General features: G+C 52.2%; 1 protein-coding gene across 2 annotated transcripts; it reads left to right on the plus strand.

Moving 5' to 3' along the window:
* Positions 1-1,569: 1,569 nt before the first annotated feature.
* Positions 1,570-12,180, plus strand: LOC144488526 (zinc finger FYVE domain-containing protein 1-like). Of its 2 annotated transcripts, none has more exons than XM_078206573.1 (4): positions 1,570-1,967; positions 3,054-3,234; positions 5,513-5,623; positions 7,880-12,180. In XM_078206573.1, exons 1-4 carry the CDS (start codon positions 1,653-1,655, stop codon positions 8,110-8,112), a joined length of 840 nt encoding a protein of 279 aa, XP_078062699.1. In that variant the 5' UTR covers positions 1,570-1,652; the 3' UTR covers positions 8,113-12,180. The 2 variants fall into 2 exon arrangements, with proteins under 2 accessions (XP_078062699.1, XP_078062701.1); XM_078206575.1 differs by having other exon boundaries at positions 1,583-1,967; positions 3,054-3,219.
* Positions 12,181-14,079: the final 1,899 nt, after the last annotated feature.

The raw sequence follows: 14,079 nt of genomic DNA on the forward strand, positions 1-14,079 counted from the left end.
GAGGGGGTGGGGGGGGGGAGAGTTGGGGTCCCAATATTTGCCCCTCCACCAGCGTCACCCAGAAACGGATCGCGTGGTGTCGCTCACATTGCTGTCTGTGGGATCTTGCTGCGCGCCAGCTTGCTGCTGCTTTTCCTACTTTAAAGTTTATTTATGAGTGTCCCAAGTCGGCTTACGTTAACACTGCAATGAAGTTACTGTGAAAATCCCCCGAGTCGCCACACTCCTGTTCGGGTACACTGAGGGAGAATTTAGCACGGCCAATGCACCCTAACCAGCACGTCTTTCGGACTGTGGGAGGAAACCGGAGCACCCGGAGGAAACCCACACAGACACGGAGAGAACGTGCAGACTCCACACAGACAGTGACCCAAGCCGGGAATCGAACCCGGGTCCCTAGTTCTGTGAGGCAGCAGTGGGGAGACGGTGGCCTAGTGGTATTATTGCCAGACTATTAATCCAGAAACTCAGCTAATGTTCTGGGGACCCGGGTTCGAATCCCGCCACGGCAGATGGTGAATTCAATTATAAATATCTGGAATCTACTGATGACCAAGAAACCATTGTCGATTGTTGGAAAATCCATCTGGTTCCTTTAGAGAAGGAAATAGAGCCTTTCGGGTTGCCACAGTGGGTTAGCACTGCTGCCTCTCAGCGCCAGGGACCCGGGTTCGATTCCCGGCTTTGGATCACTGTCTGTGCGGAGTTTGCACATTCTTCCCGTGTCTGCGTGGGTTTCCTCCGGGTGCTCCAGTTTCCTCCCACACTCTGAAAGACGTGCTGGTTAGGGTGCATTGGCCGTGCTAAATTCTCCCTCGGTGTACCCGAACAGGAGTGTGGCGACTAGGGGATTTTCACAGTAACTTCACTGCAGTGTTAATGTAAGCCTACTTGTGACACTGTTGTGGGAAAAATCCACGAGTAGTCCGATCTCGAGATTCCAAAACACAGTTTATTCAACGGAGCTCCGTGGAGACGAGGCACGAGTCAGTATCGAACCTTCTCTCAGTAAAATGTCGGGAACGGTCCATCTTTATACTTTTTGCACAATAGATGGACCGGAGATTTGAACATTATCACATCGTTATAGGCAGATACAAACATTTAACATAGTATTGTTCTTATGAATGGGTACATTTCCTATATCTGTGGCTATCAATGGTTGGTTTCGGCTCATTCAGGTGCTAACCGGTTTTCCTGCATTCATATTTTCCCGCTCTTCCTATGACTAATCTACTCCCTTTGCCTCGGGTTTCTTCCTTATCTAAAAGATGTCTCGATCCTTGGCTTGGCTTCCTGAGGTGTTTGTTTACTTTAAATCACTGTCTGTGATTCTAAATGGCTTGTCTGTTGGGTTTGATTTGAAGTGATCTTTGTCTAAGTGGAAGCCGGTGTCTGTTTTATGGTTCCTTTCCCAGTTAACTCTTTATGTGCCAGGCAGCTATTTTAAAGTGTGCTTTCCTTACATTTTTCCCCTTGCAACACTAATAAATAAACTTTAAACTTTCAAACTTTAAAATCTGCCGTCCTTACCCGGTCTGGCCTACATGTGACTCCAGAGCCACAGCAATGTGGTTGACTCTCAACTGCTCTCGGGTAACTAGGGATGGGCAATAAATGCTGGCCCAGCCAGCGATGCCCATGGCCCACGAATGAATAAAATAAAAATAGCCACTGTATCGCGCTTAGTGATGACGAGTTTTGGATGTAAGGTGTTTGGGAAACTCTGCGGTTGTCAAAGACACAAAGCAAATGCCAGTCTCTCTCTCTCCCTCTTTATTATTTCTATGTTTCAGAATGAGGCCTTTCTCAAGGACAACAGCAATGGAGCGCAGCGGGTTTTGGACGGGGTAAACTCTATGATCCAGTCAGTTACCGAGTACGGCGCGGGCCCCACCAAGGTGATCACCGCCTGGTTAACGGACCAGGTGGCTCCAGAGTACTGGAGGCCCAACTCCCAGATCACCGTGAGTCTACCTCCTTCTCCGTAAAGCAAAATGGCAAAAGGCGTTATTGGGTTGTTGTCACCACCCCGGGCGACTCTGACGTAGGAACGGGCGGGGGGGGGGAACCACAGAACTCGGCATCAAATCCTGGCCGACACTCCCAGTGCACTGCTGAGGGAGTGTCGGAGGGTCAGTGCTGAGGGAGTGCCACACTGTCGGAGGGTCAGTGCTGAGGGACTGTCGGAGGGTCAGTGCTGAGGGACTGTCGGAGGGTCAGTGCTGAGGGACTGTCGGAGGGTCAGTGCTGAGGGACTGTCGGAGGGTCAGTGCTGAGGGACTGTCGGAGGGTCAGTGCTGAGGGAGCGCCGCACTGTCGGAGGGTCAGTGCTGAGGGAGTGCCGCACTGTCGGAGGGTCAGTGCTGAGGGAGTGCCGCACTGTCGGAGGGTCAGTGCTGAGGGACTGTCAGAGGGTCAGTGCTCAGGGAGCGCCGCACTGTCAGAGGGTCAGTGCTGAGGGAGCGCCGCACTGTCGGAGGGTCAGTGCTGAGGGACTGTCAGAGGGTCAGTGCTGAGGGAGTGCCGCACTGTCGGAGGGTCAGTGCTGAGGGGGTGCCGCACTGTCGGAGGGTCAGTACTGAGGGAATGCTGCACTGTCGGCGGGTCAGTGCTGAGGGAGCGCCGCACTGTCGGAGGGTCAGTGCTGAGGGAGCGCCGCACTGTCGGAGCGTCAGTGCTGAGGGAGTGCCGCACTGTCGGAGGGTCAGTGCTGAGGGGGTGCCGCACTGTCGGATCCACCTAACCTGCGCAATCTTTGGACTGTGGGAGGAAACCGGAGCACCCGGAGGAAACCCACGCAGACACGGGGAGAACGTGCAAACCCCGCACAGACAGTGACCCGAACCGGGAATCGAACCCGGGTCCCTGGCGCTGTGAGGCAGCAGGTGCTAACCACTGTGTTGCCCCAAAATGGGGGCCAATCGCCCCCCCCTGCCCCCCCAATCCCCACTCACCCGGCTAGATCTCAGACAGAACTGGGATCTTGTGGTCCCTTCACCCTCTCGATGTAACTAAGACTTGAGTTTAGTTTTTACATTTTTGTTTTGCAGGAATGCCATCAATGCAAGAAAGGTTTTGCAGACGGAGAGCGCAAACATCACTGCCGCAGCTGTGGAGAGGGTTGCTGCGATAATTGCTCCAGTAAAACCATGCTGGTCCCGGAACGGGGATGGGGTACCTCCGCAGTCCGTGTGTGTGACGACTGCTACAGAACAGGTGGGAGCAGCGCAGGTAATCGTCACCGGCTTTGTCTCTGCTGCCGCTTACCGCAGAATGATTGCAACACCAAAAGGAGGCCATTTGGCCCGTTGTGTCTGTGCTGGCCCCCTGAAGGAACAACTTACTCAGTGCGCCCTTCTCTGCTTAACCCTTCACTTTCCAATCAGAATCCAATTCCCCTTTTCCGAAAGCCTCAGTTGGATCTGCCTCCAATGCAACTCTGAGGCAGCACGTTCCTCATAGAATCCCCGACAGTGCACGAGAGGCCATTCGGCCCATCGAGTCTGCACCGACTCTCTGATAAGGTATCATACCCAGGCTCCACCCTATCCCCACACATTTAGCATGGCCAATCCCCCTAACCTACACATCGGACTGTGGGAAGAAACCGGAGCACCCGGAGGAAACCCACGCAGTCACGGGGAGAATGTGCAAACTCCGCACAGACAGTGACCCCAAGCCGGGAATCGAACCCGGGTCCCTGGCGCTGTGAAGCAGCAGTGCTAACCCACTGTGCTACCGTGCTCCTCCAGATCCTAACCACTCGCCGAGTGAAAATGTTTCTCCTCGTGTCCCCATTGCTTCTTTTGCCAATTTCCTTAAACCCTCTCGTTGTGTCCCCCTCATTCTCGGAGAATCTCACCAATGGGAACAGTTCCTCCCTATCACTCTGTCCAGACACCTCGATCAAATCTCCCCTCAACCTTCTCTTCCCCAAGGAGAACAGTCCCAACCTCTCCAATCTGTCCTCCTTACAGAGGTTCCTCATCCATGGAACTGTTCTAATCTCCCTAACCCACCCATCTTTGGACACTAAGGGACAATTTAGCACGGCCAATCCACCTAACCTACACATCTTTGGCGTGTGGGAGGAAACCGGAGCGCCCGGAGGAAACCCACGCAGACACGGGGAGAACGTGCAGACTCCGCACAGACAGTGACCCCGAGGCTAGAATTGAACCGGGGCCCCTGGCGCTGCGAGGCAGCAGTGTTAAGAATGTAGTCACTCTTGGAATGTGGGAAAGTTGTCAGCCTATTCGTGCACAGCAAGCTCCCACTGACTGCAATGTGAGTGTGTTGGGATTGGCCGGGGCAGCCGTCCCTCAGTTCAGTACTGGGAATGGCAGCCCACCGGGATTTTGCGATCGAGTCTCGGGAGTGGGGGGGGGGGTGGAGTTTGGGGCCCCCGTCCAGCTGCAGAGAGAGGGGCACAGCTGGATATGGAGGGTCGATGACAGAGATCGTTCCTGTGAGATTCTCCGAGGGGGTGATTGAGGCGATATCGGATAGTCCGAGTAGACTCTGCCAAAGCACCAAAGCGTTGTCGGAACGGGGATGTCAGATCCTGGTGGCAGCTGTGAAGGAAGCTGGAATGGGAAGCTGTCCCCAAGTGTTTCCATCGATCGGACAAGGGATTGATGTGTTTGAGAAACTCCAGCGAGTGTTGTTGGCGGAGCGCTGTGGCAGTAAGGTGCCCAGTCTGGGGCCACTGAGAAAAGAATTGACAAGTCGGGGATTCACCAACTTGTATTTCCAGAGCCACAGCAGTGTGGTCAACTCTTAACTGCCCTCTGAAATGGCCGAGTGAGACACTCCGTTCAAGGGGCAACTAGGGATGGGCAATAAACGCTGGCCCAGCCAGCGACGCCCATGTCCCATGAATGAATAAATAAAAATTAACCAACTATTTGGTCCAAGAGGTTTCTTAAGCATCTGGAAGGTGGAGCATGTGCTATGGTGGAAAGGTTAAGGGTCAAATCATTGAAATGATCTTGTTACCTGGTGATGTATGCTGGCCAATGTGAGATCTAGGGCAGCATGCTAGTGTTGGTACTGCGCTCATGATTCAAGAGACACAGGTTCAAATCCCACCACGGCAGCTGGAGGAATTTAAATTCAATGAATTACATCTGGAATTGGAAACTAGTCACAGTAACTGTGGTCGTGGCAACTATCATCGATTGTCTTAAAAGCCCATCTGGTTCACTAGTGTCCCTCGAGGGAAGGAAACCTTACCCGGTCTGGCCTACATGTGACTCCAGAGCCACGTGGTTGACTCTTAACTGCCCTCTGAAATGGCCAAGCGAGACACTCCGTTCAAGGGGGCAATTAGGAATGGGAAACACATGGTGGGCCCAGCGAGCGACGCCCACACATGAACTCCTGGAAGGTGACGACAAGGGACAATTAGGGAAGGGGTAATAAAGGCCGGACTTGCCCCTGACGCGGAATAATCCTTGGCCCGGAAATCCTTTCCTCTGTTCACTTATCTTTGTTGGATCTCTTTCAGGGAAGCAGCTGGAGGCGGCCAGGGAAGGCAAAGGGTTAATGGCTCGCAGGATTACGGAGGTGGCGCAAAGCACTCTGGACGTCATGACTTCTGCAGTCGAATATCCCCTCGGTACGTGGAGACAACTGCGTCCTGTCTGGTCGGGGTGGGGTTTGTTATTACTCTTGCGTTAGTGAACTGTGGCCCACCTCCTCGGGGTTACAAGCTGTGCGTCTTGGGAGAGCGGGTGGGGAAAGGGCCACTAGCAGATCTCCCATGGGGTAACTCCCCTGCCTGAGTTCGTCTCTGGGGTGTGAGGAAGGCTGCAGAATGGAAACTCCTGCAGTCTGTGGCAAAAGTACTTTTTTACTTAAATGGTTGGGAATTTGAGCCAATCGCAATATTTGCAAATACAATGTTAAAATTACAATAGAGTGCAGAAGAGATTGACAAGGATGTTGCCAGGATTCAAGGGACTGAGTTATCGGGAGAGATTGGACAGGCTAGAAACTTTTTCCTCTGGAGCGTAGGAGACTGAGGGGTGATCTTATCGAGGTGTATCAGACCATGAGAGGCATGGATAGGGTGAATGAACTCAGTCTTTTTCCCAGGGTTGGGGAATCGAGAACTAGAGGGTTTAAGTTAAGAGGGGAAAGAATTAATGGGAACCTGAGGGGCAACGTTTTTTACTCTGAGGGTGGTACGTATGTGGAATGAGCTGCCAGGGGAAGTGGTTGAGGCATGGTGGTTAGTACTGCTGCCTCACAGTGCCAGGGACCCGGGTTCGATTCCCAGCTTGGGTCACTGTCTGTGTGGAGTCTGCGCGTTCTCCCCGTGTCTGCGTGGGTTTCCTCCGGGTGCTCTGGTTTCCTCCCACACTCCAAAGATGTGCGGGTTAGGTGGATTGGCCATGCTAAATTGCCCCTTAGTGTCAGGGGGATTAGCTAGGGTAAATTCCTGGGGTTACGGGGATAGGGCCTGGGTGGGATTGAGGTGAGTGCAGACTCGATGGGCCGAGTGGCCTCCTTCTGGCACTGTAGGGATTCTGTGATTCTAGAGGGATGTGGGCCAAATGCAGGCAAATGGGGTTAGCTTATTGGGCTTTTTGGTCAACATGGACCAGTTTGGGCTGAAGGGCCTGTCTCTGTGCCGTAGATTCTGATTACTTCACAGGAGTATTATAAATTCACACCGAGCCACTTAAGGAGATGTTAGATCAGATAATCCAAAGCTTGGTCAGGTGAGGGAGGCTTTGAAGAAGGAGGGGGAGGTTTCGGGAGGGAATTCCAGAGCAGAAAGCCCTCGGGCACCTGAGGACATGACCACCAATGGATTTCTTATTCATTCGTAGGACATGGGCGTCGCTGGCTGGGCCAGCATTTATTGCCCATCCCTAGTTGCCCCTTGAGAAGGTGGTGGTGAGCCGCCATCTTGAATCGCTGCAGTCCACGTGCTGTGGGTTGACCCACAATGCCATTAGGGAGGGAATTCCAGGATTTGGACTCAGTGACTGTGAAGGAACGGCCGGTATATTTCCAAGTCAGGATGGTGAGTGGCTTGGAGGGGGACTTGCAGGTGGTGGTGTTCCCATGTATCTGCTGCCCTTGTCCTTCTAGATGGAAGTGGTCGTGGGTTTGGAAGGTGCTGTCTAAGGATCTTTGGTGAGTTGCTGCAGTGCATCTTGTAGATGGTACACACTGCTGCTACTGAGCGTCGGTGGTGGAGGGAGTGGATGTTTGTGGATGTGGTGCCAATCAAGCGGGGCTGCTTTGTCCTGGATGGTGTCGAGCTTCTTGAGTTTTGTTGGAGCCGCACCCATCCAGGCAAGTGGGGAGTATTCCATCACACTCCTGACTTGTGCCTTGTAGATGGTGGACAGGCTTTGGGGAGTCAGGAGGACAGTTACTCGCTGCAGTATTCCCAGTCTCTGACCTGCTCTTGGAGCCACTGTGTTTATGTGGAGATGCCGGCGTTGGACTGGGGTGGGGCACAGTAAGAAGTCTCACAACACCAGGTTAAAGTCCAACAGGTTTATCTGGTATCGCGAGCTTTCAGAGCGCTGCTCCTTCTTCAGGTGAGTCCAGTTGAGTTTCTGGTCAATGGTAACCCCAAGGATGTTGAGTGATGATGGAGCGATTTAAAATGGTGACTGCACGGGAGGCCAGAATTGGAGGAGCGCAGAGATCTCAGAGGATCGTAGGGCAGGGGGAGATTACAGGGACGGGGAGGGGAAAGGCCCCGGCTGTGTGTCTATCTTTCTCAGCCCACCATGATTTTAGGAAGGGAGGAGATGCTGGTGTCCATGGTAACCATATTCCAGCAAGACCGAGGAAGGCAATGTTGGCTGTTTCTAAGAGGTGGTTCATGACGTGTGTTTGTCCTTTGCAGGGATTGTCAAGGACGTGGCGAGGCCTGATTATTGGGTGCCGGATCACGAGCTTGTCAAGTGTCAGCGCTGTGAAAAGCCCTTTACTGGGATGATGGGCAAACACCACTGCCGGGCCTGCGGCCTAGGCTTCTGCAGCCAGTGCTCCCCGGAGCTGAGGCCGGTGCCCTCGCGGGGCTGGGACCATCCAGTCAGGGTCTGCATGGACTGCAGCGAGAAGAAAGGGGAGCTTTGAGGCCTAGCGTCACTTGAAGGCCTTTCCATCGAAGCTTCGCGTGTGAGAGAGAGAAAGAGAGACGCCGAGATCAGTCGCTGTGTTCTTGCAGCAGGAGTCCGATTCCAGGAACGTTTCACAAGGCGCCCTCCTTATCCCTGCAGGAATACCAAGTGGCCTGTTGGCTGTGCAGGGCAGGGGATGGGCTGAGGGTTGACTCCAATCAAGCTCAAAGGGGACAAAATGGCCGACTCACTGAGATGCCTGAGGTTGCCAACCCTGAGGGCGTATTCCTGGAGGTTGTGTCATGTGATCTACCATCTCAGCCCAGCCCCTTCTGCCATTGGCCACCTGATGCGTCCATCCTTATGACGCTCCCGCCCCACGACCAATCAAAAAAAACAAGCAGACTCTTGCTACCATCTTGATTGGTCAATTTTAGTCGAAGTATTTTTTTTTCACGAGGACAATGTCTTTATTTTGTGATTATTTAAGTGACAGAGTGCATCATCTTTATAAAGCCTCGTGACCTTTCACCTTCGGTCACTCTCACTGCAGTGACCTGGAAGTTAATCTTCAATCCCTGAAGACCCCAGGGCAATCCTGGGGATGGGGGGACGGGGGGTTGGTAACTCCAATTGAGGTGTTGTCATGCAGCGATCAGGTTCCTCGGCATCGAGGGTGGGTGGGTCGGGGGGGGGACATTTCACACCCTGGCCCTCGAAAGAAAAAGAGATTATCAGTTACCCTAACAGCCCAAAGGAGAAAGATACAGAAGACCATAGAAACTAGAAGCAGGAGGAGGCCATTCGGCCCTTCAAGTCTGCTCCGCCTTTCATTTTGATCATGGCTGATCATCAAATTCAACATCCTGATCCCCCCCCTTCCCCCCCCATATCCCTTGATCCCTTTAGCCCCAAGAGCTATATTTAATTTCTTCTTGAAATCACACAACGTTTTGGCCTCAACTACTTTCTGTGGGAGTGAATTCCACACATTCACCACCCTCTGGGTGAAGAAATTTCTCCTCGCCTCAGTTCTAAAAGGTTTACCCCTTATCCCCAAACTATGACCCCTAGTTCTGGACTCCCCCCACCATCGGGAACATTCTTTCTGAATCTACCCTGTCTAACCCTGTTAGAATTTGATAAGTTTCTATGAGATCCCCTCTCACTCTTCTAAACTCCAGTGAATATAATCCTAACCGACTCAGTCTCTCCTCATATGACAGACCTGCCATCCCAGGAATCAGCCTGGTAAACCTTCGCTGCGCTCCCTCTATAGCGAGGACATCCTTCCTCAGATAAGGAGACCATTTGGCCCATTGAATCCATTCTGCTGTTCAGATTAGATTATGACTGATCTGTATCGTAACTCTATCCACCTGTCTCAGTTCCATAATCCTTGAAGTAGGATTCTAGGATTCTATGATCTTTGGACTGTGGGAGGAAACACATGCAGACACTGGGAGAGCATGCAAACTCCACACAGACAGTGACCCAAGCCGGGAATCGAACCTGGGTCCCTGGCGCTGTGAGGCAGCAGCGCTAACCACCTCACCACTGTGCTGCCATGGGCCTACTATTAATAAATGGCCACATTTAATTCAGATTAAAATGCATTTTGTAGCTTCCCTCTTGTCTAATTGGTCTGTGTTGTTGAGTGACTCTGCTGGGCACTGCGACGATGACGTTTTGGCCCCAGTTGAGTTTTTAGGCTTTATTCTTTGCTGTAATGTCGGGACAAGGCCTTCCCTGGCACTGCCCATCGCCCTGAGGGCGCTGACGTGACAGCCGGGTTTGCTGGGCTTGCTTTGGGAGTCGGGGGAGGGGGAAAGAGTTTGTAATCAGCCGCGCTGGTGTGGGACTGGAGTTGCGTGTAGGCCCAAACCAGGTGCGAGTGGTGTGTTTCCTACCCTCGAGCGATCTCGGTGAAAAATCTCCAGCTTAAACCAGGAGAGCTCCGATTCCTTCGCACGGTTACAGCTCAGGAGGAGGCCATTGGGCCCGTGCTACCCCTCTGAAGGAGCAACTCCAATAATCCCACCTCGACCTGCAACGCTGCTCTCTCCAGATAATTATCTTTTGAAATTCTCTTTCGAAAGCCTCGATTGAATCTGCCTCCTCCACCCTCTCGGGCAGCGCGTTGCAGATCAGGGCCACTCGCTGCGGGAGAGAGTTTCTCCTCGTGCCTCCATTGCTTCTTCGGACAATCTGTCTCTCTCTGGGTCTCCATCCTTCCACCAATGGGAATAGTTTCTCTTTCAACATTTTGAGCACCCTTTATTTATGGGAACTGGGCGTCACTGGCCAGGTCCAGCATTTATTTCCCATCCCTAATTGCCCCTTGAGAAGGTGGTGGGTGAGCTGCCACCTTGAATCGCTGAAGTCCCTGCAGTGTAGGTACACCCACAGTGCTGTTAGGGAGGGAATTCCAGGATTTTGGCCCAGCGACTGCGAGGAAACGGTGATATATTTCCAAGTCAGGGCGGTGAGTGGCTTGGAGGGGAACTTGCAGATAGTGGTGCTCCCAGGTATCTGCTGCCCTTGTCCCTCTAGATGGTAGTCATGGGTTTGGAATCCTTTGTCTAAGGGTCTTTGGTGAGTTGCTGCAGTGCATCTTGTAGATGGTACACACTGCTGCTACTGAGCGTCGGTGGTGGAGGGAGTGGATGTGGTGCCAATCAAGCGGGGCGGCTTTGTCTGGATGGGATTAAAGGCCCTGCGACTGCCCTCAGCATCTGATCTGATTCCTAACGAAAGGATTCCCCACCCTGATTGGCATCTAAGCTGATGGCCGTGGACTGGCACAGTGGTTAGCACCGCTGCCTCACAGCGCCAGGGACCCGGGTTCGATTCCCGGCTCGGGTCACTGTCTGTGTGGAGTCTGCACGTTCTCCCCGTGTCTGTGTGGGTTTCCTCCGGGTGCTCCGGTTTCCTCCCACACTCCAAAGGTGTACGAGTAAGGTGGATTGGCCGTGCTAAATTGCCCCTGTCAGGGGCACCAGTAGGGTAAATATGTAGGGTTACTGGGATAGGGCCTGGGTGGGATTGTGGTCGGTGCAGACTCAATGGGCCGAATGGCCTCCTGCGCTGTAGGGATTGGCCGTGATAAATTGCCCCTTGGTGTCCCATGGTATGTAGATGCTTGTCGTATGAGGAACGGTTGAGGACTCTGGGTCTGTACTCGTTGGAGTTTAGAAGGATGAGGGGGGGGATCTTATTGAAACTTGCAGGATACTGCGAGGCCTGGATAGAGTGGACGTGGAGAGAATGTTTCCACTAGTAGGAAAAACTAGAACCAGAGGGCACAACCTCAGGCTAAAGGGACGGTCCTTTAAAACAGAGATGAGGAGGAATTTCTTCAGCCAGAGAGTGGTAAATCTGTGGAACTCTTTGCCGCAGAAGGCTGTGGAGGCCAGGTCATTGAGTGTCTTTAAGACAGAGATAGATAGGTTCTTGATTAATAAGGGGATCAGGGGTTATGGGGAAAAGGCAGGAGAATGGGGATGAGAAAAATATCAGCCATCAGATTGAATGGCGGAGCAGACTCGATGGGCCAAGTGGCCTAATTCTGCTCCTATGTCTTAAGTAGGTTAGATGGGGTTAGACACGGTAAGTGTGCAGGGTTACGGGGATAGGGAGAGAGAGTCTGGGTATGATGCTCAGTAGACGGAGTCGGTGTAGACTCCATGGACTGAATGGCCTCTTTTGTAGGGATTCTGAGGGAGTGAGTGAGAGCCTTCAAAGGGAAAGGGAGAGCTTAGTGAGTGGGTTAATGAATTAAGTTGTACACTGTAAATATTGACACCGTGTCAGTCCTGAACTTCTCCCAGTGAGAGAGAGTTTGCTCAGGAACGTACGGGCAGTGGAGGATAGCTGTGTGTGTAATTAATCTCAACCAATTACTGCAGTGTGGTCTGACAAATTAACCAATCATCTCCCTGTTTTATATATCCAATACCGGAGGGTCGTGTTGAATGGGCGATAGTGAAATCCGTGTTTGGTGTCATTATCTGAGTGTTCTTTCCTAATCTGAGCTGCGTAACGCACTGGAAGGATCGCACGGTGTCCCCTTATTAAAAGGTGAGATGTCAAACGTGGTGTTTGTGTGATTTTTTTTACCATCAAGCTCCCCGCAGCTTGGGAATATCGGGGGGAAAACCACTGTAGCTATCACAGGTACGCTGGGCTGAATGGCCTCCTCTGCTGTGTCTCTCACATAAGATCATAAGAACCCAGGTCCGTGGCGCTGATATCTTGTATCTCCTTGAACATCGCGGTGTCATACTTTGATGATGTCCCAATGAAGCACTTGTGGATAAGACCATAAGATATAGGAGCAGAATTAGGCCACTCGGCCCATCGAGTCTGCTCTGTCATTCAATCATGGCTGATATTTTTCTCATCCCCATTCTCCTGCCTTTTCCCCGATCCCCTTATTAATCAAGAACCTATCTATCTCTGTCTTAAAGACACTCAATGACCCGGCCTCCACAGCCTTCTGCGGCAAAGAGTTCCACAGATTCACCACTCTCTGGCTGTAGAAATTCCTCCTCATCTCTGTTTTAAAGGATCGTCCCCTTACCCTGAGGTTGTGCTCTCTGGTTCTAGTTTTTCCTACTAGTGGAAACATCCTCTCCACGTCCACTCTATCCAAGGCCTCTCAGTATCCTGTAAGTTTCAATAAGATCCCCCCTCATCCTTCTAAACTCCAACGAGTACAAACCCAGAGTCCTCAACCGTTCCTCATACGACAAGCTCTTCATTCCAGGGATCATTCTTGTGAACCTCCTCCGGATCCTTTGCAAGGCCGGCACATCCTTCCTTAGATATGAGATGGTGCCGAGAGAACGAATAGCAATAAGTTGGAGTTTTTAATTATTTTTATTTATTAGTGTCACAAGTAGGCTTACATTAACACTGCAATGAAGTTACTGTGAAAATCCCCTAATCGCCACACTCCGGTGCCTGTTCGGGTAACACTGAGGGAGAATTTAGCACAGCCAATGTGCCCAACCAGCATGTCTTTCGCACTGTGGGAGGAAACCCACGCAGACACGGGGAGAACGTGCAGACTCCCCGCGCACGCGCACACACACAGAGTGATCCCAAGCTGGGAATCGAACCCGCGTCCCTGGCACTGTGAGGCAGCAGCGCTAACCACTGTGCCACCCAGTAGGTGGAGACAGCATATATATCAGCACTAGGAGTAGCCAATTGGGTCCCTTGGGCCTCCTTCACTTTCCACCACCCCCCCCCCCTCCCCTCCACGTTCAGCCCCCCTCCCTCAGGGAGATGTTAGCCCAGTGGTATTATCGCTAGTCCAGTAACATCACCACCACCCCTCCTCCGCCCCCTCATTCCGAATGTTCTTAGAATAATTTACAGGATAGGTTTATGTACTTGATGATAGCCTAGGGATGTTTGCGCTAGACTATTAATCCAGAAACTCAGCTAATGTTCTGGGGACCCGGGTTCGGATCCCGCCACGGCAGATGGTGGAATTTGAATTCAATAAAAAATATCTGGAATTATCATAGAATCTGTAGTGCAGAAGGATGCCATTCGGCCCATTGAGTCTGCACCGAACACAATCCCACCCAGGTCCTGTCCTATCCCCGTAACACCACCTATTATCCTCCTAATCTCCCTGACACTAAGGGGCAACTTACCATGGCCAATCAATGTAACCCGCACACCTTTGGACATCATAAGGTGACCATGAAACCATGGTCGATTGTCGGAAAAACCCATCTGGTTCACTAATGTCCTTTAGGGAAGGAAATCTGCCGTCCTTACCCGGTCTGGCCGACATGTGACTCCAGAGCCACAGCAATGTGGTTGACTCTCAACTGCCCTCCAAGGGCAACTAGGGATGGGCAATAAATGCTGGCCCAGCCAGCGATGCCCATGTCCCATGAATGAAGAAAAGGACTTGTTCCAATGTTCTATTTGATCAGGGCTGGGTGGGGAGTGGGGTGGGGGT

This window comes from Mustelus asterias, unplaced genomic scaffold, assembly GCF_964213995.1.
Source record: "Mustelus asterias unplaced genomic scaffold, sMusAst1.hap1.1 HAP1_SCAFFOLD_1636, whole genome shotgun sequence".
Classification (NCBI taxonomy): Eukaryota; Metazoa; Chordata; class Chondrichthyes; order Carcharhiniformes; family Triakidae; genus Mustelus; species Mustelus asterias.

What these genes read in the sequence shown, in the direction of transcription:
- LOC144488526 (XM_078206573.1), top strand. Translation starts at nt 1,653, where the DNA reads ATGAATAAAATAAAAATAGCCACTGTATCGCGCTTAGTGATGACGAGT. An exon ending in GGCCCAACTCCCAGATCACC is followed by an intron (nt 1,968 to 3,053) that starts GTGAGTCTACCT and finishes TTTGTTTTGCAG; the next exon opens with GAATGCCATCAATGCAAGAA. An exon ending in TGCAGTCGAATATCCCCTCG is followed by an intron (nt 5,624 to 7,879) that starts GTACGTGGAGAC and finishes TGTCCTTTGCAG; the next exon opens with GGATTGTCAAGGACGTGGCG.